The 27,421-nt window shown below is 51.0% G+C and overlaps 2 protein-coding genes across 2 annotated transcripts; both read left to right on the forward strand.

Moving 5' to 3' along the window:
• Window positions 1–267: 267 nt before the first annotated feature.
• SIX5 (SIX homeobox 5) lies at window positions 268–12,348 on the forward strand. Its single transcript, XM_053397771.1, has 3 exons — window positions 268–1,245; window positions 7,005–8,290; window positions 10,157–12,348. Exons 1-3 carry the CDS (start codon window positions 359–361, stop codon window positions 10,768–10,770), a joined length of 2,787 nt encoding a protein of 928 aa, XP_053253746.1. The 5' UTR covers window positions 268–358; the 3' UTR covers window positions 10,771–12,348.
• Window positions 12,349–18,744: 6,396 nt separating this feature from the next.
• LOC128418262 (homeobox protein six1b-like) lies at window positions 18,745–27,170 on the forward strand. Its single transcript, XM_053397776.1, has 3 exons — window positions 18,745–20,412; window positions 23,850–24,013; window positions 25,834–27,170. Exons 1-3 carry the CDS (start codon window positions 20,029–20,031, stop codon window positions 26,102–26,104), a joined length of 819 nt encoding a protein of 272 aa, XP_053253751.1. The 5' UTR covers window positions 18,745–20,028; the 3' UTR covers window positions 26,105–27,170.
• Window positions 27,171–27,421: the final 251 nt, after the last annotated feature.

The raw sequence follows: 27,421 nt of genomic DNA on the forward strand, positions 1-27,421 counted from the left end.
AAAGGAAAGTTAATAGAGGGAAAGGCGGGTGGGAGAGAAAGAGAAAGAAAGAGGGAAGGAAGGAAGGGGGGGAAGAGAAGTGGAAAGGAGGGAGAGCGAGGCGGGGGAGAAGCGTCTGGAGAGTTGCGCCGAAGTTTGGGGGGCCGCGGGGGGTGGGCGCGCGTCCCAGGAGGCGGAGGCCAGCCCGGGCTGGGAGCCGCGCCGCGGCCCGGGGGCGGGAGGCGGACCGCGGCTCCTAGGATGTGGAAAGGGGACGGCGGCGCAGGGGGAGGAGACCCGCACGGCTAGGGCAGCGCGCAGGGGGAGGGGAGCGGGCCGGAGGCGGGCGAGGGGGGCCGCGATCCCGCGCGCCGCGAACATGGCCTCCTTCCCCGCGGGCCCCGCCGAGCCCCCCGGCCGGGGAGGGCGGCGCGCCCCCGCCGCCGGAGGAGAGCAGAGGCAGGAGCAGGAGGACGAGGGCGCAGCCGAGGAGGCGCGCCAACTTCTGCCAACTTCGGCGCCCGCCCCGCCGCCGCAGGCTCCTCCCGGCCGAGAGCCAGAGGACGGCGGCGGAGGAGCAGCAGCAGGAGGAGGAGGAGGATCGGGTTTGGAGACGGCTGCTGCTGCGTCCTCTCCAAGCGCGGGGCTGGCCGCCGCCGCGCCCGATCCTCCGCGCTCGCCGCGCTTCTCGGCGGAGCAGGTCTCGTGCGTGTGCGAGGCGCTGCTGCAGGCGGGCGACCCCGGCCGGCTGGGCCGCTTCCTGGGCTCGCTGCCGCCCGACGCCGAGGCGCCGTGCCTGGAGGCGCAGGCGGGCGAGAGCCTGGCCAAGGCGCGCGCGCTGCTGGCCTTCCAGCGCGGCGACTTCGCCGAGCTGTACCGCCTGGTGCAGAGCCGGCCCTTCGGCGCGCCGCACCACCCGTTCCTGCAGGATCTGTACCTGCGCGCCCGCTACCGGGAGGCCGAAGCTGCCCGGGGCCGGGCCCTGGGCGCCGTCGACAAGTACCGGCTGCGCAAAAAGTTCCCGCTGCCCAGCACCATCTGGGACGGCGAGGAGACGGTGTACTGCTTCAAGCGGCGCTCGCGGGCAGCCCTGCGCGACTCGTACGGGCGCAGCCGCTACCCGAGCCCCGAGCAGAAGAGGCGCCTGGCCCAGGACACCGGCCTGTCGCTCACGCAGGTCAGCAACTGGTTCAAGAACCGACGGCAGCGCGATCGCAGCGGAGGAGGAGGAGCCGGAGGAGGAGGCGCCGGCACGCCCAGCAAGAGGTGAGCGAGCGGCCCCGGGGCATGGGCAGAGCGCAGCGCCACACTCTCGGGGCGCAATCGCGCGCGCACTGCTGCGCAGGAAAGAGAGCGAAGTGGAACCTGCATGGATAAGAGCAGCCTACCGGTTGCGGAGCGGGGTAACTGCTGCCTCCGTGGCCTGCTTCTTAGCCTTGCCAGATAATCTTTATTGTCATTGTCCCATACAGAACAACGAAATTGAAAAAATCTACATCAGACATTCAAAAACCAACAAGCCTGCTATCCCAGCCTGGTTGACCCCCTAAAAACTCAGATACCCCATAATTAAATACAATATATTCCCACAGAGACTACCTTACACTGCGTTTAAAACCAAAATCACATTTGGATAAAAACTGTTTCTCAGGCGACTAGTCCTAGTCTTTATAACCCTGCGCTGTGGGTTAAACCACAGAGCCTAGGACTTGCCAATCATAAGGTCGGCGGTTCAAATCCCCTCGACGGGGTGAGCTCCCGTTGCTCGGTCCCTGCTCCTGCCAACCTAGCAGTTCGAAAGCACATCAAAGTGCCGCAACCCCAGAGTCGGTCACGACTGGACCTAATGGTCAGGGGTCCCTTTACCTTTACCTTCTTCCAGAAGGCAGAAGCTGAAAGAGATAATTTCCGGGGTGGACACTATCCTGCACTATCTCTGCAGCTTTTTTATGACACCTGGAAGCGTAGATTTGATCCAAGGTGGGAAGAGTGCACCCAATTATTCTCTCCGCAGTCTGTTGGGAAGCAGGATGCAGCCCAACTAGGACTTCAGCAGACCCCAAGTGAAGTTGGTGGAGCTTAGTCTTGAAGAAATGGGTTTAGGATTGGACCTGGATGTGGGTCACAACCAGCTGGGCTTTTCTAATATTCTTAAAGACCACATGCTGATAATTAGGGGGCAGACCCCCCCAACTCTCCTTAAAGAGATCTTGAAGGTCTTTGGGGTCTTCATGGAAAACCCAGCATCCTCTAGACACTTGACTCCAACCCACCATAGAATACCTATTTCCTCTGGATGGGCTTGTGGGGGACATTGATGCCACCTATTCTTAGTTCAAGGTCCTCCCATGTTTCAGAAGAAGTCTAGGGTGATGGAGGAGGAGAGAAATTCCTGAATTACATGTGCTTCTCAGTGTATAGTAAGCACTCCCAGGAAGAGAGAATGAGCCTGCTGGGAGACCCCTCTCTAAGTTTTATAGGTCTCTAATGGACCCTTTACAAAGTTCCTGTCCTTCCAGGGCAGGGGTAGCCAGAGTGGTGCCTTCCATATGTTTTGGGATTCTGGCTTCAATCCGTCTCAGGCAGCATGATGGGTATTGTCATAGGGCCTTCCAGATACTGGACTACAATACCCATCATGCCTGACTATTGGCAGATTGGGAGACACTTGATTTCCGTCGCACGCATTACAAACTCCTTTCCCACTGCCTGGAAAAAAAAGTTTTCAAAAGTAACTTCCAGCAAAAGGAACAACCATTTTTACAGAGGCTGGGAAATAAATGTACTGTGGCATATTGTAAGGAATTCCTAAACTCTGTGTGCTAAGGAAGAGGGGTAACATCAGTGACATCCTCTCCAGTTCTAGCCAAACCAAGAAGAGCAAGGTATGTCCAAGGCCTTGCAAAACCCGCAAGCTACCCTAAATTTCAACTCTTGTCTTTTGTGTGAGAGTGCTGAGACAGGCCGCTCAGACACGCAGGCACAGCCTTGTATTTGCACAACCCACAAAGTGGGCTACGGAAGGCTTAATCCTGCCTGGTGCCCCCTACCCCTGCTTAAAAGTTAAAGGGACCCCTGACCGTTAGGGTCCAGTCGTAGCCGACTCTGGAGTTGCGGCGCTCATCTCGCTTTATTGGCCGAGGGAGCCGGCGTACAGCTTCCGAGTCATGTGGCCAGCATGACTAAGCCGCTTCTGGCGAACCAGAGCAGCGCATGGAAACGCCGTTTTACCTTCCCGCCGGAGTGGTACCTATTTATCTGCTTGCACTTTGACGTGCTTTCGAACTGCTAGGTTGGCAGGAGCAGGGACCGAGCAACGGGAGCTCACCCCGTCACGGGGATTCAAACCGCCGACCTTCTGATCGGCAAGCCCTAGGGAAGTTTTTAATTACTGGTGTTTTAATGTATTTTTAGGAGAAACCCAGCTAGATGGACAGTGTATAAATAAATTGATGATGTTGATGATGATGATGATAATTCCCTGTAAAAAGCATTATTCAGAATAGTGATTCGCATGACCCAGAAAAGGGAAGATAATAATGCAATAAAATTCCAAACAGTCATTAAACATCCAGTTCAAATTGCTTAGTTCACTTAATTCAACAAGAGTTGCTGATACCAGCTTATCAAAGTCTGATAGCCATTTACACCTCCAGTGTTCCCCTGCCACCCCCTGGCTTTTTCTGCCCCCTAGGTAATCCCCCTCCCCGCTTTGGGATCCCCTGGGTAACACCACTGCCTTACTTTCAAATAAATATGCGTTGGATGGGGCTGTAAGGAAGGAATGAGGAGGTGGGAGACCTGAACTCTGCAGACAGAGCTTTCCCCCTCCCTGGTTTCTCTCTCCTCCCCCCACCCCCACATTTTGGGTGCTTCCAGAGCAGGGTGCACCCTGGAGAGTGAAGAGGGCGTTTCTCTTCTAGCTGTAACTGGGCACAGAGGATTTTTTGTGAGTCTGCCTTTGCCTTCCCCTCTGCAAACAAAAGGGAGAAACCACTTGAGTTTGAGAAAGTTCTAGTTCATTCTTCTATTGCAGACTGTTCAGGGGGTGGGGAACAGCCAAGCTGGCTACTCCAGATGTTCCTGCAGCTGGCGCTCTCTCTCCTCTCTCCCCCCCCCTTCTCTCCTGGGAGAAAAACTTTGCCTCCAGTTAGCTGCACTTTGCAGCAACGTGGAAGGCGCCAAGCTCATCCCCTTTGTTGTGAAATGTGAATCCCTTGGCTTTGAATTTCCTTGGGCTGAAGGTGGAAATTACTTTGCCCAAGGAGCCCAGACTCCTGCCTTCACTTTCCAACTAAATATCTATTTCTCAGTCCTTTCTACCTCAGAAACATATACTGTACACTGAATACCACCGGCTCTCCAGGGACTTTCCTATTCCCTGCTACCTAGTCTTTTTAACTGGATTTGAACCTGCGACCTTCTGCTTGCAAGGCGGGTGCTCTAAGCATTGAGCTACAACCCTTACCCACAGTAAATCAGGGGTTGGGGCTTGTTACACTGCAGGTGGGGGCTCCCACGATCCGTTCAAAGAAAATAATTCAAAGAGGCTTCCCCCCTAGCCAGGGTTAGAAACTCAGGTATATAACCCAGGTGCCAAATTGCTCTTCAAACCAGTTTTCAAAACGGAACGCCTAGCTGCCATTTTGGGTCTCCAAAGTTTTCTTTTTCAAATGATGGACTGGCTGTGATTGATTCTCAGTTAAAACGTTTCGCTAGAGAAGAATGGCAAGGTCAAGTTGATGGATTATGCCGAAATGGCTAAAATGACCGGAAGAATCAGAAATCAGGAAGACCAAAATTTTAATAAGGAATGGGGAATATTTGTAACGGATCTTAAAGACCACTGTAAACAGTTAAAATCATTAGTAGGATTTGGAATATCACTTGTAGTTTAATGGGGAATTTTGGATACAATGGAGAAAGAAAAGATTTGGATTATTCTAAAAAGATGTAGGAGGAAATGATTAACACAAAGGGGAGGAGGGAAGTCCAAGAGATTCCTCGTAATCTTGTTTTTTTATGTTGTATGTTCAACATGTGACTGCATTTTGCTAGTTCAGATGACCGCCTTGAGCTAGGTTAAGAACTAGGAGAACTTAAACAAGAAAAGTCACTTGATCCAGAATCAGTCTACATAGATATTGGCCTATTCCAACCTCTTTTTCTTAATGATGACACGGACCATTCATAACGCAGGAATATTCTGCACAACCATGAGCAGGGCCATGGAGTGGGGTAAGTTAAGACAGGTGACAACAATTACCGTATTTTTTGCTCTATAAGATTCACTTTTTCCCTCCTAAAAAGTAAGGGGAAATATATGTGCGTCTTATGGGGCGAATGCAGGCTGCGCACCTATCCCAGAAGCCAGAACAGCAAGAGGGATTGCTGCTTTCACTGCGTAGCGATCCCTCTTGCTGTTCTGGCTTCTGAAATTCAGAATATTTTTTTTCTTGTTTTCCTCCTCCAGAAACTAGGTGCGTCTTCTGGTCTGGTGCGTCTTATAGAGCGAAAAATATGGTAACTATAAGGTTGTTCCCTACTCCTGCTCAAGCTGCACGGAGAACGCATTTTGGTTCCTGAAATTCATTCCGATTGTGCAGAGAAAAATATAACTGATAGAATTCTACAGGATGTGTTGCTAGTGTGCAAAAACAGTCCAGATCCAATGATCCTTAGGCATGCACCTCCACATGGCGGAGGCGCCAGGTACCATCCTGGTGCCCAGGTATATTCACTTGGTCACTAGCAACTAATTGCCAGGTGCAAAATGCACCCAGCTAATTTCTAACACTGCCCCCAGACAATGCCAGCATTTTTGTGCAGGGAATCTGCACCACTGGAGGTTTTCAGAGATTCAGGGCAGATACAAGGAAATATTTCATGCAATGCTTAAATAACTTGCAGGATTCTCTGCCACAGGCTATAACAATGGCTGCTCCCGGTAGGTTTCCGAGTACAATTCAAAGTGTTGGGGCTGGCCTTTAAAGCCCTAAACGGCTTTGACCTGAAGGAGCGTCTCCACCCCCATCGTTCAGCCTGGACCCTGAGGTCCAGATCCGAGGGCCTTCTGGTGGTTCCCTCACTGCGAGAAGTGAGGGTACAGGGAACCAGGCAGAGGGCCTTCTCGGTAGTGGCACCCGCCCTGTGGAACGCCACCCCATCAGATGTCAAGGAGATAAAGAACTATACAACTTTTAGAAGACATCTGAAGGCAGCCCTGTAAAAGAGAAAGTTTTTATTGTCTGGTGTTTTGTTGTGGGGTTTTTTTTATATATTCTGTTTGAAAAGAGTGGCTGGGGCAACCTGGTCAGATGGGCAGGGCATAAGTAATAAACAGTTGTTGTTGTGGATTAGACCAGTTCATAGAGGAGAAACTCAGTGGCCTATCTAGTCCAACATCCTGTTCTAACGGTGGCTGATCAGGTGACCATGCGCAGAATTTGAGCGCAAGAGCACTTCTCCCCCCATCCCTGAGATTCCCAACAAGTGTTATTCAGAGACAGTTCACTGTGGCAACCACGGCCTAGGGCCTACGTACCTACGGGACTGCCTCTCCTGGTATGCCCCACGGAGGACCTTAAGGTCCACAAATGACAACATTTTGGAGGTCCTAAGTCGCAAGGTGGTTAGATTGGTCTCAACTAGGGCCAGGGCCTTTTCAGTACTGGCCCCGACTTGGTGGAACACTCTGTCACAAGAGACCAGGGCCCTGTGGGGCTTGACATCTTTCCGCAAGGCCTGCAAGACGGAGCTGTTAGGCCTGGCCTTTGGTTTGGACTCAGTCTGACCCTTATGTTTCCCTCCCCTTATGGTTTTGATCTATCGGCTACTTTTAAAATGAGGCTGCATTTTAAATTGCATTTTAACCTGTATTTTAAATTGGTTCCCCCCCTCCCTATTATGTTTTTACTGTCATTTTACTGGTGTTAGCCGCCCTGATCCTGGCTCTGGCTGGGTAGGGCGGGGTATAAATAAAATTTTTTATTATTATTACATCCTCAATCTCTTCTCCTTTACAGCGAGTCTGACGGGAACCCCAGCACGGAGGACGAGTCCAGCCACGGCACCGAAGAAACCGAAACGTCCATGGGGATTTCCGCGACCTCCGAAGGGATGCCCACCCCCAACAGCCTGTTCCTGCCAGCCGCTTGCTCCAGCGCCTCTTCCATCCTCCTCAACGGCAACTTTATCACCGCTAGCTCCCCGACCATGCTGCTGAATGGCGGCTCCGTCATCCAGACTCCTGGCGGAGGTGTCATCCTGAACGGCTTGGCTCTCGGCGACAACCAGACCATCACCCTCAGCCCCGTGGCAGCGCCCAGCCCGCCCATCCTCAACGGATCCAGCCCCCTGCTGGGTGGCAAGCCCCCAGGCCCACCTGGCGGTCAGGAGGCCAACAAGGCTCTCCAGGAGCCCCTCGCCCCGGCCACCGTCATTCTCAGCCCGGCTGCCACGCTTCAGGGGGAAGTGAAGACGGAGGCAGCAGAGGCCCTGGCGTTTGGTGTCGAGGTCAAGCTGGAAGAGGGGCAGGGGTCCGCCCCACCCCTGTTGCCCGTCCCTGACGCCGCCACGCTCCTCTCCAACCATAAGGGGCCACTGCTGGCGGCTGTTGCCATGCCGCAAGTGGTCCCATCAAATGACGAGACCCCCACGGCTGCGCAGCAGCTGCCCCCAGCGCCTCAGCCATCAGCCACATCTAGTCCTCAGATGGTTCCTCTGGCCAAGTTGGCACCCGGTGCCCAAGCCCTGCCAGCTCCCCAGGTGACTGCAGCCACGGTCGGTGGGCAGGTGGCCCAGTCTTCCCAGGCTACCACAGCCACGGCGCTGCTTTCCATGCCAGGCCCCTCGCCGCCCCAGGCCGCTGTTCTCCATGTCCCTGCCCCATCCCTGGTCCCCATCACTCAAGTCTCGCCCCCTTCCCAGGTGGTGCCGCTCTCCCAGCCCGTCTCTGGGACCCAGGTGCTCTCCCCGTCCCAAATGGTGCCCGTGTCCCCGACGCAGATCTACGCCGTCCCCCAGGGGGCTTCTGCCCCCCAGCTCGTCTCGCTCCCCCAAGTGGTCCAGGGCTCCCAGATTATCTCCCTGCCCCAAGTTGTGCCCACTTCCCAGGTGGTCACCTTGCAGCAGGGCATGGGCAGCCCCATCCAAATCCTGACCACCAGCGGCGCCCCCATCAAAGTGGGGGCCATGGCAGGGGCGCCGCAGGTGGCCGTGTCGGCGGGAGGAAGCCTTGGCCAGAGCAACGTGCACCTCATCAACGCCAACGTGGGCATGACCACGCTGCAGATCCCGGGCACCGCACCAGGTATGCGCTTTGGGCAGAGGGTGGCCGGGGAGGTTTCAAAAACAATTCAAGGGATTCAGGAAACCAGCAGGGCTGAATCAAGGACTCTGGGGTGCCATTTGCACCATAAATTTAGAGCGGTGCTGGACCTGGGAGGCCAGGGTTCGAATCCCCACTCAGCCAAGAAACTTGGTGATCTTGGGCCAATAATTCACTCTCAGCCTAACCTATGTCGCAGAATTGTTGTGAGTGATAAAATGGGGGAGGAAGAGAAGTACGTAGGCTTAAAAGTGGTTTAAATGCATGTACGTGGTTTAAATGCATGTTCTTTCTTTGATGCATATGTAATAAAGGAGGACTACGTTATGTAAAAGTTACGTAGTTTCTCACGTTGTTTTCTTTCATGTACCCTTTCTGTTAATTTTTCCATCAAAATTAATTCCCAGACATAAGCATACCAAACTTCATATAGGTTTATGTTTAATGTCCTCCAGTGTCTAGCAACAGCAAGATGTGCTGCAGTTGTAAGATGCACAATTAAGTCTTTGTGTCTAAGATTTTGCGCTTCATCTGCAAATATAGAAAGCAATGCTATTTGGGGATCTAAATTGATCGATTGAGATAAAATTTGTTTCATTTCCTGAAATATTTTTAGCCAGAAGTTTTTAATCGATGGGCATTTCCACCACATGTGTATACATGTTCCTTCATTCCCACAATTTCTCCAACATTGCAGAGAAATATTTTTGTCTAGTTTGTTTATTATTACGTATTTGCTTCTATCCCACTTTTCCTCCAAGGAGATCAAGGTGGTGCACATGGTTTTCCCTCTCCTTGTTTTATGCTCACAACAAGCCTCTGGGGTAGGCTAGGCGAAGAGACAGTGACTGGCCGAGGGTCACCCAATGAGCTTCATAGAATCATAGAGTTGGAAGAGACCACAAGGGCCATCGAGTCCAACCCCCTGCCAAGCAGGAAACACCATCAGAGCACTCCTGACATATGGTTGTCAAGCCTCTGCTTAAAGACCTCCAAAGAAGGAGACTCCACCACACTCCTTGGCAGCAAATTCCACTGTCAAACAGCTCTTACTGTCAGGAAGTTCTTCCTAATGTTTAGGTGGAATCTTCTTTCCTGCAGTTTGGATCCATTGCTCCGTGTCCGCTTCTCTGGAACAGCAGAAAACAACCTTTCTCCCTCCTCTATGTGACATCCTTTTATATATTTGAACATGGCTATCATATCACCCCTTAACCTCCTCTTCTCCAGGCTAAACATGCCCAGCTCCCTTAGCCGTTCCTCATAAGGCATCGTTTCCAGGCCTTTGACCATTTTGGTTGCCCTCCTCTGGACATATCAGTGTTGGAATTTGAACCCTGGTCTCTGTCAGGCCCTAGTCCAACCACTCCACCTCATTGGCTCTCTTGGAGAGTAGGGACCGCCTTGGAGATGTTTGCTGATTTGGGTGGGGGGGGGGAGAGAGAGAGGAAATGGGGGCTCTGTGTCCCTTCCTTTGCTTAAGGAGCGTCTCCACTCCCATCATTCAGCCCGGACACTGAGATCCAGCACCGAGGGCCTTCTGGCGGTTCCCTCATTGCGAGAAGTGAGGTTACAGGGAACCAGACAGAGGGCCTTATCGGTGGTGGCACCCGCCCTGTGGAACGCCCTCCCTTCAGATGTGAAGGAAATAAGCAGCTATCTTCTTTTTAAAAGACATTTGAAGGCAGCCCTGTTTAGGGAAGTTTTTAATATTTAGTGCTGTATTGTTTTTAACACTTGATTGGAAGCCGCCCAGAGTGGCTGGGGAAACTCAGCCAGATGGGCGGGGTATAAATAATAAATTATTATTATTATTATTAAGATTTCCCCGTTTCCTCTCCAACTTAGGCAACATCCTCCTGACCAACCCGGCAACAGGGAGCAGCACCATCGTCACCGGAATGGCTCTGCAACAGGGGAAACTGATCCTGACGGCCACCTTCCCGGCTGGCATGCTGATGACGCCCATCCTCTCAGCCCAGGCCACCCCAACTCTGGCCCTGCCCATCAAGCAGGAAGTGGCGACCATGATGGCGCCGTCAACTCTGGGGAGCGGTGAAGGCGGCAGCGTGTTGCTCTCGGGGGGTGCTTCCGTGCTCCCTCCTGGCGTCTCCCCGCTCTTGGCGCCCGACAGCACCGGGCCGGCCGACTTGGCTTTCGGCACGGACTCCGGCCACCTTTCAAACTTCTCCCAGCCAGACGGCCTGGCCATGTCTCAGCAGCAGGTGGTTTGGCCCAGCCCGGTGGGCATGGACCTCCAAGGGACTGGCGCCGAGGGGCTGTTTGAGATGGACAAGAACTCTATGGAGGTGCAGGGCGGCCTTCTGCGTCTCCCGGAGGGAGAGGGCCTCTTGCTGGACGCCTCTGGGGGAGACCCGATGGGCCCCGAGGCTCTGGACTCGGACGAGAAGGTGCTAACCCAGCTGCAGTCTGTGCCGGTGGAGGAGCCTCTGGACTTGTAAGCGCCCGCGACGTGTGTCGCAGAGTCCTTGCCTGCCCGCCGAACGATATTTTAAACCTGCTATCCTTGGTTCCCACCTGGTCCAGACAGGATGCTACAAGTGCCTTGAAAAGGGAAACCTGGGTGAGCCCCTGCAGTCTGTGCTGCTGCTGCACATCTTTTTTTTTTTTTGGAAACACTACAGAAGGAAAAAACACAGCACTGGGACACTGCTGACCCCTTTATCCGGTGTGTACAATTGCCTGTTCAACAACCCCAGTGCCACCTTGTGGCTGCCAGTCAAACAGCAAGCACTATCTTCCCCCTGGAGGTGTTGCCCATTCACCTTGTTTCTTTCCTCCCTCCCCAGCCCTTCTAAAACTCAGGCACAGAGTTGAGGGCGCTTTCTACCTTCATGGCCTTCCTGCCTTTTTTTAGAAACCTACCTAACATCTACCAAGTTGCTTGGAAAGCTAGGGATTTTCGTTGATACTGGGGCAGGGAGCACATCATATAGACCAGGCACCCCCAAACTTGGCCCTCCAGCTGTTTTGGGACTACAGTCCCCATCATCGCTGACCGCTGGTCCTGTTAGCTAGGGATGATGGGAGTTGTAGTCCCAAAACAGCTGGAGGGTCGCGTTTGGGGGTGCCTGATATAGACTGCCCTTTGTCCACCTGGCATCCCTGAGAGGGGGCTGATGGGAGTTGTAGTCCAAAACAGGTCAGCTGACTTACACCACAAGGAGAGCCTTCCTCTCCCCTCATCTATGGTGCTAGGGAACGGGTCCAGCTGCTAGTCTGAGCCTAAGTCCCATTTCGGAGGGGCAGGAAGGACACCCAAGGTCCCAGTGCTTGTCTCCTGTTCCAGTTAGGTGTCTACTTTTTCCCAGGGTAGGGTTGGGGTGGTGAGGCTATTGTCATTCGAGCTTGGCTTCTCGCTGGCTTTTAGTCTTGCAGTGCTGTCCTAGAGAGGTGAACTGTCCTGTTCCAAAGTCAAACGCTTTGGCGCTAGAAAACAATGCAGACATTGTTCCAGTCCTCCAGGGCAGAGAGAAGCCTGGCTAGAATGTCTCCCCTGGACCCATCTTTTGTCTATGGAATAGCTTTCCGGCGTTTTAACCCTGGGCTGATCTCCGCTGCTCTGGGCGGGAACAGCGTAAGAAGCACATTTGTTAATTGTGGGATCGGATCCTGCAGCAGTTAGTCCTGCCATTAAAGGCACATGGGAGCAGGTGTCAGGTGTGGCTATACAGTCTCTTAAGCCACTCTAAAAATTAGCTTTAGCTGCACCTTGAGATCCCCTGTGTTGGGGGGTTGGGAGCAGAAGCTACACATTAATCTGGGACGCTCAAGGTTGGGGGTCAATCCAGCTTGAAAGATAGAAATGTCATGCAATCGGGCCAGACCGAGCATTATCCCCTTAAAATACCATTTGCTTTGAAAACTCGAGTTTCCTCCCAAACTTTCCCTGGGGCTGTTTCCTCTGAATGCTAAAATCAGCAAGTGGTCTGCCTTTTTTATTTTTAGACAGAGAAGAAATTATATATAGATATATTTAATAATGTATTTTTTAGAAGAAAAGTCATTTAAAAATCAATTTATTTTTCTGTAAGCCGGTGGCATCTCTCCTTCCTATATATTTAACAGTTTCCTTGTCATCTAGAGGGGAGAAGAATTTTTCTTTTCTTTTCGCTGACGTTTCCCAAAACCTTTTCTCACACTGCACCCAGGTTGCTGGTGGCGAACTTTAAGACCGTGAGCAAAGTACGAGATCCAAGACCCTTGTGTGGGGATTGAGGAATCTTCCATAAGTGAAAAGGCCTCCATCCATAGAGCTGCTTTGGAGTAAGGTGGGGGGGACGGGACACAACTGTGTTCCTTCCAGATACCTTGTTCTATGTCAGGGTGGGGTCTGTAGCAGAATGCATTGCTAATAGCCCCACATCCAGTTCCCAGGCAAGGCTTGGGGAAACCTTGTCTGAAGCCCTGGAGAGCCAGTCAGTGGAGACCAGCCTTTGCCAACAAATGCTTTTGGACTACAACTCCCATCACCCCCTGCCAGTACAGCCTGTGGTCAGGGATGATGGACAGTTGTAGTCCAGTAAGACCTGGAAGGCTGTTCTTGGTCAGAATTGGCGTAAGGCAGCTCCCTGGCTGTTTAGCATTACAGTGGTACTTCGGGATGCGAATAGGATCCGTTCTGGAGCCCCGTTCACATTCTGAACGGAACGCAAGACGCGACGGTGCGTGTGCGCGGGTCACGTTTTGCCGCTTCCGCGCATGTGCGTGACGTCATTTTGAGTGTCTGCGCATGCGCGAGCAGTGAAACCCAGAAGTAACACGCTCCGTTACTTCCGGGTTGCCGTGGAGCGCAACTCGAACGTGCTCAACCCGAAGCGCATTCAACTCAAGGTATGACTGTAGATAACAGTGCAGGAAGTTATACAGGACAGAAATTCTGGGGCAAAAATTTCTGGCTTTTGTTTTCTTTCTCTTTTTTTTTTTAATGGGGCCATGCTAACTGGATCCAGCTTCAGGACCACTCAGTACCCACAAAGCTTTTTGCTGAGTGTGGATGGTACACTATTTGAAAACAGCTGTCTGCTGGGGCTGCCCGGCCTGTGTCAATCAACATGTTTTGCTGCAAAGAAATGGGGAGGGGGTGCACCTCATGCATCATACCCCTCCCTACTGCAAAAGGATGGGCTTGCTGTCCCCCCCCCCACAGCTGCGATGGGATCTGAGCAAAGGGTTTCGATTGTCCATCTGAATGTCTCCTAACCCAACACTTCCCAAACAGGTACTACAGCTACACACCTATTTTCCACAGTTTGTGAGAAACAATCATTTCTGCAAGATATTTTTATATCCTTTTTTACGTGTACGTGTGTCTTTTATATATATTTTATATATATATAAATATATTTTATCCTAAAGCTTTCTCTGTGCGTGTACTCATCCTTCATTGAGCTCTGTTGGAAATTCCTATCATAAGCCACCTGCAAGAGGTGGCAGGGTTTTTTTCCGCAGGGGTCTCAAAACATTTCCACTTCAAGGACTGTTCCAGTATTTAAGGAGCATTTTCAGGATTGTGCCTTGTTTTCTATAAGAGGGATGGGGAAACTGCTGCTGTCCATATATTATTGGACTACAACTCCTGTCATCCCTGGCAGCTGTCTGTGCTGGCTGCATCTAAAGGGAGTGCAGCCAAAACGAGAGCCGCAGGTTCCCTACCCGAGTGCCGGGACTGATGTGGGACAGGAAATTAAGGATCCTGAATCCAACCTGCTCTGGATTCTATTTTTATTCCATAGAATTGTAGAGTTGGATGGGACCATTAAGAAGAAGAGGAGGAGTTTGGATTTGATATCCTGCTTTATCACTACCCGAAGGAGTCTCAAAGCGGCTAACATTCTCCTTTCCCTTCCTCCCCCACAACAAACACTCTGTGAGGTGAGTGAGGCTGAGAGACTTCAGAGAAGTGTGACTGGCCCAAGGTCACCCAGTAGCTGCATGTGGAGGAGCAGAGACACGAACCTGGTTCCCCCGATTACGAGTCTACCGCTCCTAACCACTACACCACACTGGCGGTGAGGATCATCTAGTTCAGCCCCCAGCAGTGCAGAAATCTATTGCCCAACATGGACTTGAACCCACAGTCCTGAAATTAAGAGTCTCATGCTCCACCAACTGAGCGATCCATAAAGCTGCATAGATAAGAAATACCTATTCCATGACACTGCCATAGGTAAGAACAGGCTGCTTAGCTATAACCATAGGGTGGTAGCAATGAGGAGCATTAGGTTCAGGGGCAATATGTGGCTCTCCATGCGTCTTATCTGGCCCTCAGAACTCTTCCCGGCTACACCACTCGCTGGCTCTGCTTTGCATCCTCCTTGAATGTTTTTCCCCCAGCTGGAATGTGTCCTTGAACACTCCTAATGTCTCTTGGCTTGCCCAGGAGGATAGAGAAGGGTCAACTAGCCAGCTATACAGAGATAACATTTACATTCTCACTGTTGTCACTTCCATTGCTTGCCCCACCCACCACAGATAAGTGGTTTTCAGGAGGTTAATAGGACCACTCTATTCTGCCTTGGTCAGACAACATCTGATCTGTGTTCGGTTCTAGGCACGGATATTGATAAGCTGGAACATGTAGAAGAAGAAGAGGAGTTTGGATTTGATATCCCGCTTTATCACTACCCTAGGGAGTCTCAAAGCGGCTAACATTCTCCTTTCCCTTCCTCCCCCACAACACTCTGTGAGGTGAGTGGGGCTGAGAGACTTCAGAGAAGTGTGACTAGCCCAAGGTCACCCAGCAGCTGCATGTGGAGGAGCGGGGAAGCGAACCCAGTTCACCAGATTAGGTGACTACCACTCTTAACCGCTACACCACACTGGCTCTCAAAGGCCAGTGTACAAAGGAGGGTGACCCAAGATGATCAAGGGTCTGGAAGCCAGGCCTTATGAGGAATGGTTGAGGGAGTTTGGTATGTTTAGCTTGGGAAAGAGGAGACTGAGAGGAGATGTGATAGCCATCTTCAAATATCTCAAGGGCTTTCACATGGAAGAGGGAGCAAGTGTGTTTTCTCTTGCTATGGAGAGTAGGACCCAAACCAATGGCTGGAAGTTACAAGAAAGGGGATTCCAACTAAACGTCAGAAAGAACTTTCTGACAGTAATAGCAGTTCGACTCCCTCGGGAGGCAGTGGACTCTCCTTCCCTGGAGGTTTTCAGGTGGAGGTTGGAGGGCCATCAGTCATGGGTGCTTTAGTGGAGATTCCTGAATTTCAGGGGGTGGACTAGATGACCCTCAGGGTCCCTTCCAACTCTACAATTCTATGATTCTATGCCTAGAGGGATGGATGTGGCCCTCTGGCTGAAGAAGAGTCCCCTGCATCACCTGCAATGGGACTTTGAATGGCAGAACCAACAACTGAGCTTAAAGGCAACACTGCGACTAATACCCAGAGCAGCCCCTATATATGCTCCATACAGAGGTGGCTATCCATTATACAATCTGTCCATTGCAGCTCCTGCTTCGCCAAAGCTTAAGTTCCACACTTGCAAGAGCGTAAGAGCTTGGCTTGCTCTGACAGAGACTTGAGGTGGCTTATAGGTAAAAATAAAGGTAACGGGACCCCTGACCGTTAGGTCTAGTCACGGACGACTCTGGGGTTGCGGCGCTCATCTCGCTTTACCAGCTGAGGCAGCCGGCGTACAGCTTCCGGGTCATGTGGCCAGCATGACTAAGCCGTTGCTGCAGAACCAGACCAGCGCACGGAAACACCGTTTACCTTCCTACCGGAGCGGTACCTATTTATCTACTTGCACTTTGACATGCTTTCGAACTGCTAGGTTGGCAGGAGCAGGGACCGAGCAATGGGAGCTCACCCCGTGGGGATTCGAACCGCCGACCTTCTGATCGGCAAGTCCTAGGCTCAGTGGTTTAACCCACAGCGCCACCTGCGTCCCTGCAGGTAAAAATAAGCACAGCTAAAAGCATTCGGGGGGACATCGATGACGACAATAATTTAAAAACAATCCAACATCAATAGAATTAAATTATCTAATATATGAAAACCATACCAATAATTACAATAAAACCAGCACGGTGTCAGCCTTCTTTAAAAGCAGTCAGTTCCCAAAATTCCTTTGGAATGAGAAAGTCTTCACCTGCTGGCAGAAGGACAACGAGGAGGGAGCCAGTCTAACTTCTCTAGGGAGGGAGTTCCAAGATACGGGAGCAGCCACTGAGGCCATCTTCTACGTCCCCACCAAACGTTCCTGTGAGGGTGGCGAGACCCAGAGAAGGGCATCCCCTGAAGATCTCAGAACCCAGGCAGGTTCATATGAGGGAATATGTTCTTTCGGATAGCTTGGACCTAAGCTGTGCTGGGCTTTATAGGTCATCACCAGCATTCTGAATCACGCCAGGAAACAGACTGGCAGCCAGAGAAGCTGTTCTAGTAGTCGTAAGGCTCCTTGTGCAGCAATCTGGCCACAGCTCTTTGAGCCAGCTGAAGTCTCAAAGCGCTTTTCAAAGGCAGCCCCACTTAGAGTGTGTCGCAGTAATCCAAACACTCTTGTCATCGTGGCCAAATCAGTGGCAAAAGCTATTTTCCTGGTTGCAATGCGGAAATGCCATTCCACTCCCTTACACAGCATTTGACAACCTGGTACTCTACAGATGTTTGGGACCTGAACTCACATCAGTCTCAATCAGCCAGCCTTTCATGGAACTGTAGAGTTGGAAGAGATCCTGAGGATCATCTAGTTCAACTCCCTGCAATGCAACTGTCCCATAGGGGATCAAACCTACAACCCTGGTATTATCAGCACCATGCTCTAACCAACTGAACTATCCTTGGTAAGTATCTGGAGAGCACCAGGTGGGCAAAGGCTGGCCTAATACATGTCAGCCTCCATGAACGTGTAATTTCTTGCAGTACATGAGCACGAGGAAACAGGTTATTTGGGACAAAGGTTTAGGTGGCCGCCTGGAGCAACAGAAAGACTCCAGAGCATGAAATAACTAAGAGGAGCCCTGTGGCTGCCTCCGCCCTGTTCTCATAGTGGCCAAACAGATGCCCACAAGCAGGACCTGAACATAAGAAGAATACTGGACCAAGCCAATGGCCCACCCAGGTCAGCAGCTAACCAGATGTCACTGTGGAGGCAGAACATTACACAACCATCATGGCTGGTAGCCTTAAAAAGGTAAAGGTAAAGGACCCCTGACAGTTAAGCCCAGTCGCGAACGACTCGGGGGTTGCGGTGCTCATCTTGCTTTACAGGCCGAGGGAGCCGGCGTTTGTCCGCAGACAGTTTTACCGGGTCATGTGGCCAGCATGACAAAGCCGCTTCTGGCAAAACCAGAGCAGCACACGGAAACACTGTTTACCTTCCCGCCGGAGTGGTACCTATTTATCTACTTGCACTTTGACATGCTTTCAAACTGCTAGGTTGCCAGGAACAGGGACTGAACAATGGGAGTTCACCCCGTCACGCGGATTCGAACCGCCGACCTTCCGATCGACAAGCCCAAGGCTCAGTGGTTTACACCACAGCGCCACCTGCGTACCCACCATGAATTTGCCCAATCCTCTTTCAAAGCCAGCCAAGTTGGTCTCCAGTGGTGAGAGAGAAGAGGCTGGTGGGCTCTCTGGGGGCAAAATAAAGAGGCTGTGGGAACGGAGCCACTGGCTTCTCTGACTAGCTTTCTGCAGAGAGCAGGTTTTGTGCTCTAGCTGCTTTCTCAGCTCCAAAACAAAGCTTCCCCCCACCTCCCCATATTGCTGGGAAGAAGTAGTAAGGTGATCCAGGTTGGATAATATTACTCAGATGGCTGTGTAAGCAAGACTGTCTGGGGTGGGAGTATTTAGGGGGCTTTTCTTGTCTCCTGAATTAGGTGGGAAGGGGAGGGGAGGTTGGGAAAAGGAGACCCGCTCTCAGGCAAGGTTAACCCTTTGCAATACCCCTAGAGTAGTGGTTCCCAATTAGCCAAGTACTGCAGCCCCCGTTTTTCAAAAGCCAAGCCATGGACACGCCTCCTTTCAAGATTTTTGATCCCTCTGTGGTAGTTTTTGTTATGTGAATCGTACCATAGACCCCCCTGGGCTGTGCAGACCACTCGCCAACTGGGGGTGTCTGCCCCAGAAGGAGCTTGATCCTGCCTCCATGGTAAAATGGCTCTAGAGAGGATGGTAGATCTAAAGCTGGCTGTATAAATAAAATAAAAAAACCATCCTGCTCTCACCAGATGCCATGATGGGGAAAGCACGCAGGCAGGACTGAAGCACAAGAGCCCTCTCCCCTTCTATGGTTTCCAGGAACTGGCAACAAGAAGCATTGCTGCGTCCAACTGTAGCCAGTAGCCATCGATAGTCCTCTCATCCATTCATTTGTCTTTTATATTATATTATTATATTATATTATCCAGGTTGACTGTCCTCACTGCTTCTTGTGGAAGCGAGTTCCATAGTTTAACTTTGTACTGCATGAGCTGCTGGATCAGGCCAAGGGCCCATCTAGTTCCAGGAAGCTTCCCGCAGCAGAACGTCTCTCTTTTTCTCTGCAGCCTTCCCTAGCTATATGGGATGACGCTTTCACCCAGCAGGGACACAAGGCCTCTTGTTATTTGTCTTGCAACAGGTTATTTGTCTTGCAAAGGGCTGCCAGCTTGGTGCGAAACATGATCTCCACATGGGAAGAGCAAGGGGGCAAGGAAAGGAAACTCTGACGGCAGGAGCTCTGGCTTGGGGGGCCGATCTGTCACCTGGCAGAGCCAAGAACAAAGGGAGAGACAAAAGAATTTTCTCCTGCAGACTCACTGCAACCCGTGGAAAGAAGCTGAAAACAAATTTGTTTCACAAGCAGGGATATTAAAAAAAAGAAGCTAGCTTAACATCTGGAGAAATAAGAGGGATTAATCTTAGTTCAAAAACTGCTGCATTGAGGATAAGTAGCCTTTCACTTATAATAAAATAAGCTTGGAAGTGTGCAGATGATTTTAGAGCGAAGTCTCAGAAGCTGCCAACCAGCAGTTGCAGTTGACTTCAGGTCCTGCTTAGCTCTTTTGTCCCTTTCACTCGCTTAACAGGATGGGAGCAACAGCCCACATTCCAAGGAAGCCTTGCACAAGGTGCGATCCTAAAGGGTTTGGGCAAGCAGGCCGGCCGGAGCAGACATGGGGAAACAAAGGGAGAGGCGGACAGGGGCAGAAAGCAGGGACTTTCCTCTCTGGCTTGCCCCCTCATGCCCCCCTCTGTAGGGGGCATCTCACATTACCAGATCCCGCCAACCCCTCTGCAGAAAGGCTTTCCATCCAAGGGTGACGGTGGTGGTAAAGTCTCCCTTTCTCTCGCTCTCCTTGCGGAGTTGGCCAATGGCTGGCCACAGCTGCAGCCTGCGTGGGCTGAGCCTGTAACCGATACCCCCCAAGACATCTACCCTGGGCGACTGTCTCTAGAGCCAGAAGGCAGGCAGGGAGAGGGGAGCCCCGACGGCACACAGAAGGCAAGAGGGGAAAGCTGACATGGCCATCCCAGAGAGAAACTCTGAGGGCGGCAGACTTGCCTCCCGCTCGGCTTGCCCTCCCCAGCTTTAATGGGACATATCTGGTTCCCTCTTCGAAAGAGGCAGGATCACTTCCTGTTCCCTGCCACACAGAGCTTTGCAAAAGGACAGCATTGTCCACCACATGCGGGACTCCTTGTTGGAGGTGTATTGGGTTTGTGGAGCCTGCTAAGCCGCGGAGCCCTCCCTTCTCCGCCATGAATTTTGGTTTCACCCAGGAGCAAGTGGCCTGCGTGTGCGAGGTCCTGCAGCAAGGGGGAAACATCGAGCGCCTGGGGCGCTTCCTTTGGTCGCTGCCGGCCTGCGACCACCTGCACAAGAACGAGAGCGTCCTGAAGGCCAAAGCAGTGGTGGCCTTTCATCGGGGAAACTTCCGGGAGCTCTATAAGATCCTGGAGAGCTACCAGTTCTCTCTGCACAACCACCCCAAGCTGCAGCAACTGTGGCTCAAGGCTCATTACATCGAGGCAGAGAAGCTGCGCGGGAGGCCGCTGGGAGCCGTGGGGAAGTACAGGGTGCGGCGCAAATTCCCCCTGCCTCGGACCATCTGGGACGGAGAGGAAACCAGTTATTGTTTCAAGGTAAGGAAGGCTCCTTGAAGAGACCTTTTCCGTGGTAGGCATCTCGCTGAAAAGGCAGTCAGGGAGATGCAGGAAACAAAGAAACAACTGCCACCAAACACTCCATTTTTCGGCAGGCACAAAATCTGCACATTGTTCCTTGAAAACTTTGAGGGCTTGGCTTGGCAAAGTAGCAGCTCAGCTGAACTCCCCCTTGCTTTGGATTATTGCAAGCACCATCTGCTTTTTTTCTGGGGGTTTTGTTGTTGTTGTCGTTTAGTCGTGTCCGACTCTTCGTGACCCCCTGGACCAGAGCATGCCAGGCACTCCTGTCTTCCACTGCCTCCCGCAGTTTGGTCAGACTCATGTTGGTAGCTTCGAGAACACTGTCCAACCATCTCGTCCCCTTCTCCTTGTGCCCTCCATCTTTCCCAGCATCAGGGAGTCTTCTCTTCTCATGAGGTGGCCAAAGTATTGGAGCCTCAGCTTCACAATCTGTCCTTCCAGTGAGCACTCAGGGCTGATTTCCTTAAGAATGGAGAGGTTTGATCTTCTTGCAGTCCATGGGACTCTCAAGAATTTCTGGGGGTACTCAACAGTACCAGCACCTTTTTTCTAGAAGACAAGCACTGCCTAAGTCTATGGCAACTTTCTTCTCATTACTATCGTACTTGTCCACTCCAGTCAGCTCAGAACAGCCCCACTGGTGATGGGATTGTGCATTGGGTAGGTCATTACATCGCATGCTCTTTCCCCCTACCTGCATCTCTACTCAGCATGACCCCAAGTGCTCCCTCACCTCTTTCCCTCTGTCCCCCTCTCTGATGCAACCTCCTTGCCCTGGAACCCCATTCAAGACCACTTACGGTATGTGGTTTACTCAGTTGGTTAGAGCATCATGCTGATAACACCAAGGTTCAATCCCCATATGGGACAGCTGCATATTCCTGCATTGCAGGAGGTTGAACTCTATGATCCTCAGGGTCCTTTCCAACTCTATGATTCTCCTCTTCCTCCCTTTCCAATCCCTCCTCAAATCCTCCTCCTCCTCCTTCTTGTGTTGTTGTTGTTGTTTAGTCGTTTAGTCGTGTCCGACTCTTCGTGACCCCCTGGACCAGAGCACAACAGGCACTCCTGTCTTCCACTGCCTCCCTCAGTTTGGTCAAACTCATGCTGGTAGCTTCGAGAACACTGTCCCACCATCTCGTCCTCTCTCGTCCCCTTCTCCTTGTGCCCTCCATCTTTCCCAACATCAGGGTCTTTTCCAGGGAGTCTTCTCTTCTCATGAGGTGGCCAAAGTATTGGAGCCTCAGCTTCAGGATCTGTCCTTCCAGTGAGCACTCAGGGCTGATTTCCCTAAGAATGGAGAGGTCTGATCTTCTTGCAGTCCATGGGACTCTCAAGAGTCTCCTCCAGCACCAGAATTCAAAAGCATCCATTCTTCGGCGATCAGCCTTCTTTATGGTCCAGCTCTCACTTCCATACATCACTACTGGGAAAACCATAGCTTCAACTATATGGGCCTTTGTTGGCAAGGTGATGTCTCTACTTTTTAAGATGCTGTCTAGGTTTGTCATTGCTTTTCTCCCAAGGAGCAGGCGTCTTTTAATTTCATGGCTGCTGTCACCTCCTTCTTGTAGGAATTAACCTTACACCAAGTCAGAACATTGGTCCATGTAGCTCAGCATCAACTACACTGACTGGCAGCAGCTCTCCAGGGCCTGTCCCAGCCCTGCCTGGAGATGCTGGAATTGCACTGGGATCCTATGCATGCAAAGCAAATGCTATAACCCTCTGCTGCAGCCAGTCCCCTTAGTCCTCATTCCCAGGTGAGAAGGTCCCACATGTCCTGTCCTATTCATCCTGCTGCCTCCCTCTTCTCCCTGTTGTCTGCATTGTGCTGTCCCTATTTTCTGAGGAACGCTGGAGCGTATGCAAAGCTTCAATTGTACGCTCCTTGGGGCAGGGCTCGGTCTTTCTCTGTATTGGCCATGTTACATGATAAAGCTACACAGCAGCCTCCCACTCTTGTCTTTCGTGCCACTAGCATCTCTCGTCTCCGCAAAGTTCTGGAATGAACTCCCAAGCAAGATGCAGCAGCCGTGAGGGCCTTTGGGTGACAGTCGTGCAAAAGCCGTTTATTTGGTGTGGCCTTTTTGCAGCTAAGATGAATACGGTTGGCCAAAGGATACAGCTTTAGTGGGTAAAGCTGTGGATTTATTTTTGGGGGGGGGGGATGAGGTGGAGTTGAATTTCATTGCTATTCATTATTGTAAATTATTTTAAATCTCTTTCTTTAATGTAAGGAGCTTTAAGATTGGAAAAGCAATATGTACATCATAAATAAAAAATACTTCTTCCTCTGTGCTTTTCTTGGGGCACCAAGGTTTCACTTTCTCTTTGCTTTCCTGCCACCTGGTACAGTACTCCTGTGCCATTCCACCCCCCATTGCTGCCCCCGCCTTGCTTTTCACTTCTCAAGCCCTGTCTTTGGATCCCACCCCATCACCTGGGGAGGGGTGCCACTTCTGCACTGAGTACAGTGCCAACATATTGCTGAGAGCTACCTAATCTGCCATCATAATAGAATAGTATTCACTGGCATTAAAAACAGCATTTGTGGACTTTGAGTTATGGTGATAAGGGAGGGAGCGAAAAGGGGAAACAGGTTTGGGGTAGGGAGAGAAAGAAAAGGAAGGCAAACTTTAGGGATGCCGTAATTTTCCTGCCCCTGGACAGGTCTCCTGTGGCTTCAACAGTTGTGTGTGAGGAAGGAGTTCAACTTATGCAGCTTTCCCCACCTGTGTGCTAAGGGGAAATTGGCCAGCTGAAATTCTGCCCCTCAGAAACCTATTAAAGGCACAGCAGCCCTGCCAGGAAAGGTGGGAAGAAAGAAGGTGGCAACTCTAGGAAGTTAACTTTCACAGAGAAGCTTGGTGCTTGTTGTGCCCCCTCATCCTTCAAATATATTTCTCCCTGGTTTTTAAATGAACACAAATTCTGCCCTTGCCCAAGGTTTCACTGCCTAGAGGTTTAAAGATCCAACCAACCCATAAAACTTCCCAAAATGCTATCCAAGATTACGAATAAAAGAAAGAACTGTTCACTGTCAAAAGCACAGCTATGAAGAGAGAATGATGTTATTGCCCCCTGCCGTTCATGTTATACCATAGCACCTTTAGTGGCTGCAAGTGTACAACAATGCACATTCAGATTAAGAATAATAATCTAAACAAATACACATAGATGAGAAGAAAGGATTCATAGAAGGCCATGGCAATTGAGGGGGGGAAAGCTCATGGGCTCACTGAAAATGTCAGCTTGGGAGTGCTGCAACAGGTGAAACAAATTCCGGATATATACCCCTTGAGGGGGGAAAAGGTTGCCTACCCTTGACTTAAATGAAAAGGATAAGTTCCCTGGACAAAGCAAAACTAACACCCTCTGCTCTCATACAGGAGAAATCTCGGAGCGTGTTACGGGAATGGTACATCCACAACCCCTACCCATCCCCTCGTGAGAAGAGGGAGCTGGCAGAAGCCACAGGGCTGACCACCACCCAGGTCAGCAACTGGTTCAAGAACCGGCGCCAGAGGGACCGTGCGGCTGAGACCAAGGAGAGGTGAGGCTTTGTGGGTTTTACGAAAGAAGGTGCAGAGCCGCCTGCTGCCTACCAACACAGCAGGGGACGAAGGGAGGGAGGAAGCCCTGATACTAGAAGTCACAGAAAAAGGGGCAGGGGAAACCAGAAGCCCCCACCCTTGGGACTACGAGAGGGGCAGGAGCAGAAACCATTGAGAAATATCTTGCTTACTTTAGCCTCTGCCTCCTTTTCTCACTTTCCCAAAAGTTTCCTCTCTGCACTTGATCTCTCCTCGCTGTCCATTTTTGAGTTTCTTTGCCCTTACATTTAAGGCACAGAACATACCCCAGGCAATTGTGCTGCCAGCCTGCCTTGGCCTCCCTCCCTCTCAGTCTTCGTTTGACACACAACCATCTGCTATCTGTCCTTCGGGTCTCCTTTTTCCAAATCCAACTCTGCCATGTCCTTCTCTCTGTCTAGAACAACCTCCTTGCATCATCAGAGGCTGGTCCAGCAGAGCAAATGGGGGCACTCAGTCTGACCTAAGCCAGCCCCCACCTGACCCACCAACCTCAGTCTGACCTAAGCCAGCCCCCACCTGCCAGCCAGGGGTGATACGAGCTGTCACCTTCCTCCTCCTTAGTCAGAAAGCTCACCCATAATTAGCTTTTGCCCTGCCCTTTCGAGACACAGGCCCACACTAAAGCACTGTGTCGGGTTTTTTGTTTTGCCGCAGCTCTTTTCCCACGTAAACCTGATCTTTACTGCTGAATCGGAACAAACAGTTATTTGGGTTTTCCGTGGATTACTCTTTGCTCTTATTCAGCAGTAAAGAGTGGGTTTTGCGACAAGGCCAAAAAAAAAAAAAAAAAAGACACTCAGATGCAGCATTTTAAGTGCAGACCAGTGCCTAGAAAGCACAGCACAAAAGGAAGTCTGAATGAACCTTAAGTGCTGTTCTTGTAGAACTCAGAGGGCAGGAGAATAGCGATAAAACTGGAATCCATTGGTATCTGCCTGTCGTTCGCTCTGACTCCACCTACTCTTGGCCTCCGATCCTCCACTCCAAGTGGGCACCAATCACCCTGCCTTCACAAATTGTGTTCTCTATCAACTCCATATTCCTCCTAAAGTTTTCTGCAAACCCTTTCTTGGACCACGATAGTAGCCACGCTTGTTCCATTGCAATTTTTTGCAAGTGGCTGCTTCTTTCTTCAAGCTCTCTCCTTTCTCTTCGCTTTTGATATGCCCCATGTTCTTAGATCATGAGCCTCCAGAAAGGGAATGTGCTTGTTCAAAGTGTTCTGGTTTAAGTACAGAACACTGGTGAGATACAACCTGTAACTGGGGCATGACCACAGCTCAGGCTAAGGTGGGTTTCACCAGAAGTGATTCCATTCTTCAAGTAATTTTAAATGCATCATTAACTGGAAGGAAAGAGTGGAAAGAGAGAGGGGGGGTGAATAAAAGAAGAGGGGGATAGTGAGGGTAAACAAAAAACATTTTACCTAAAAGGCACTGTGTAGGTGGCGCATTTGAATTTTACTGGAGCAGCAGTACTGGAGAGATGGGCTAGCCCATTCCTGTACTGTTTCCCTGATCAAAATGGCATCTCCAAAGCTTTTTTTTTGCCCTACAGCCAAAAGCACAGATCTCCTCTTATTTGGCATAAAGAAAACAGCAGGAAGGTTGGGGTGGACAGTCAGAAATACAAAGCCATACCTGCAAAGACTGAAAGTTACCATCTAATCCCTGCTTCCCCAATGCCTATTATCTTAGTAAGCACCCAGCAGGACTGATTCCTTAGCAATCTGGCCCCCAGAGACAATATTCTCCTCTTCCTCTTCTACTTCTTGCAGGGAGAACAGCGACGGTGGTGCACTGAAGGAAGGAAGAGGCCTTCCACGAGAAAGACACCTACTCTCCAGCTCCGATGACGAGAGCTCTCCCATTGACAGCCCTGCAGCTCATGCATCCAGCCCCTCACTGCTCTACTCTGGTTTGCCACTTTCGGCTCCAGCGGGAAACTCCATTCATAACGTCCAGAGGGTAGATTTTCTGCAGCACCAGCCGCTCCACAATAGTCTCCTGGGGCCCCTCACTTCTACCCTTGTAGATCTGGGCTCCTGAAACTGAACAGTGGAGCACCCACTTCAGCCCCAATGGACTGTTCCTTTGTTCTCCTTCCATACTTCTAAGCACTCTCCTGCCCAGCCAGCACAGGAACTCACAAAGCATCTCCTCATCTCCTCCTGACCTTTAGGGGGCAGTCATAAGAGGAGGAGGAGGCCTATGGGCACCTGCAAGGCCATGCTATTGCCCCCACAATTCAAAATTCAGATTTTGACAAACAAACCACTCCAGAATCCCATCAGATCTCCACTTTCTGCATTGTTAAAAAAAAAAGCAGCAAAACTTTGTGTTGTTATAGAAAAGAACATATTTCTGCTAAAATCAGAAACCACTTCTGTGAGAAGGGGGGATTTCAAGCAGATGGGATTTCTGCTCTCAACACATTCCCTGATCCCACACCCCCTGGAAAAACTCCCAAATCTTGCTCCCCCCATACACTAGTTGATCATGAGGGCCCAGCCTTCCTACCTTATAAAAGAGCGGCATGTAATGCGCCTGATGGCAAAGCAAGGGGAGCTCTGTCCCCATGGGACCAAGCAAAGGTGAAGCAGTTAGCAAAGCAACAAAATCGGTACGAAGCAGAGTACAAGTGCATGCAGCAGCTTAAACTGGGAAGCGCAGGAGCATCCAATTAAGAAGGTTAATTAGGGCTTTAGCCTAGACAGCTGAGCACATGCAAACACTTACCCTCTGGAGACAGCAAGAGCAATTAAAGCACCTTGCAGAGGTTCCAACAAGCTTAATGACTTTGACAGAGGACTGTAATGAAGCACTTGATAATTTTGTGGGCATCCGTATGGGAAATAATGGCCTACTGAGCCTACATTATACTTACAGCCATTCTGGGAGAGGAATGTTAAGAGACAGAAGCTCTTTTGTAAGAAGGTTCAGCAAGAATCAATCACTGGAGTTGGGAGACAATTCTTGAATGTGATTCTTGGAGAGGGTGGGATGGGATCAAGGCCTGCTGTGGGTTGCTTGCTTCTGCTAGACCCTCTTTTTCTACCCCACTGAGCCATGTTACTCTGTATTGCCAATTTTCTAATAAATTAAAAATCGAAAAGGGTGGCGTCCTCTTGCATACTGACACAAAGCTGGCTAGCTCAGCTGGTTAGAGTATGGTGCTGATTACGCCAAGCTTGCAGGTTCAATTCCCATATGGGGCAGCTGCATATTCCTGCATTGCAGGGGCTTGGGGTAGATGACCCTTAAGGTCCCTTCCAACTTTATGATTCTACAAAGGCTTTTCTAGGGACTGTCTGGCACTCAAAATAAGAATCCACTGCCGACTTGCCTTCCTGCACAAACCTCGTG

This window comes from Podarcis raffonei, chromosome 8 (assembly GCF_027172205.1).
Source record: "Podarcis raffonei isolate rPodRaf1 chromosome 8, rPodRaf1.pri, whole genome shotgun sequence".
Classification (NCBI taxonomy): domain Eukaryota; kingdom Metazoa; phylum Chordata; class Lepidosauria; order Squamata; family Lacertidae; genus Podarcis; species Podarcis raffonei.

Coding starts and splice junctions, on each gene's coding strand:
- LOC128418262 (XM_053397776.1), top strand. CDS start 20,029: ATGAATTTTGGTTTCACCCAGGAGCAAGTGGCCTGCGTGTGCGAGGTC. Junction 20,413..23,849: donor AAACCAGTTATTGTTTCAAG/GTAAGGAAGGCT, acceptor GCTCTCATACAG/GAGAAATCTCGGAGCGTGTT. Junction 24,014..25,833: donor GCGGCTGAGACCAAGGAGAG/GTGAGGCTTTGT, acceptor TACTTCTTGCAG/GGAGAACAGCGACGGTGGTG.
- SIX5 (XM_053397771.1), top strand. CDS start 359: ATGGCCTCCTTCCCCGCGGGCCCCGCCGAGCCCCCCGGCCGGGGAGGG. Junction 1,246..7,004: donor GCCGGCACGCCCAGCAAGAG/GTGAGCGAGCGG, acceptor TCTCCTTTACAG/CGAGTCTGACGGGAACCCCA. Junction 8,291..10,156: donor GATCCCGGGCACCGCACCAG/GTATGCGCTTTG, acceptor TCTCCAACTTAG/GCAACATCCTCCTGACCAAC.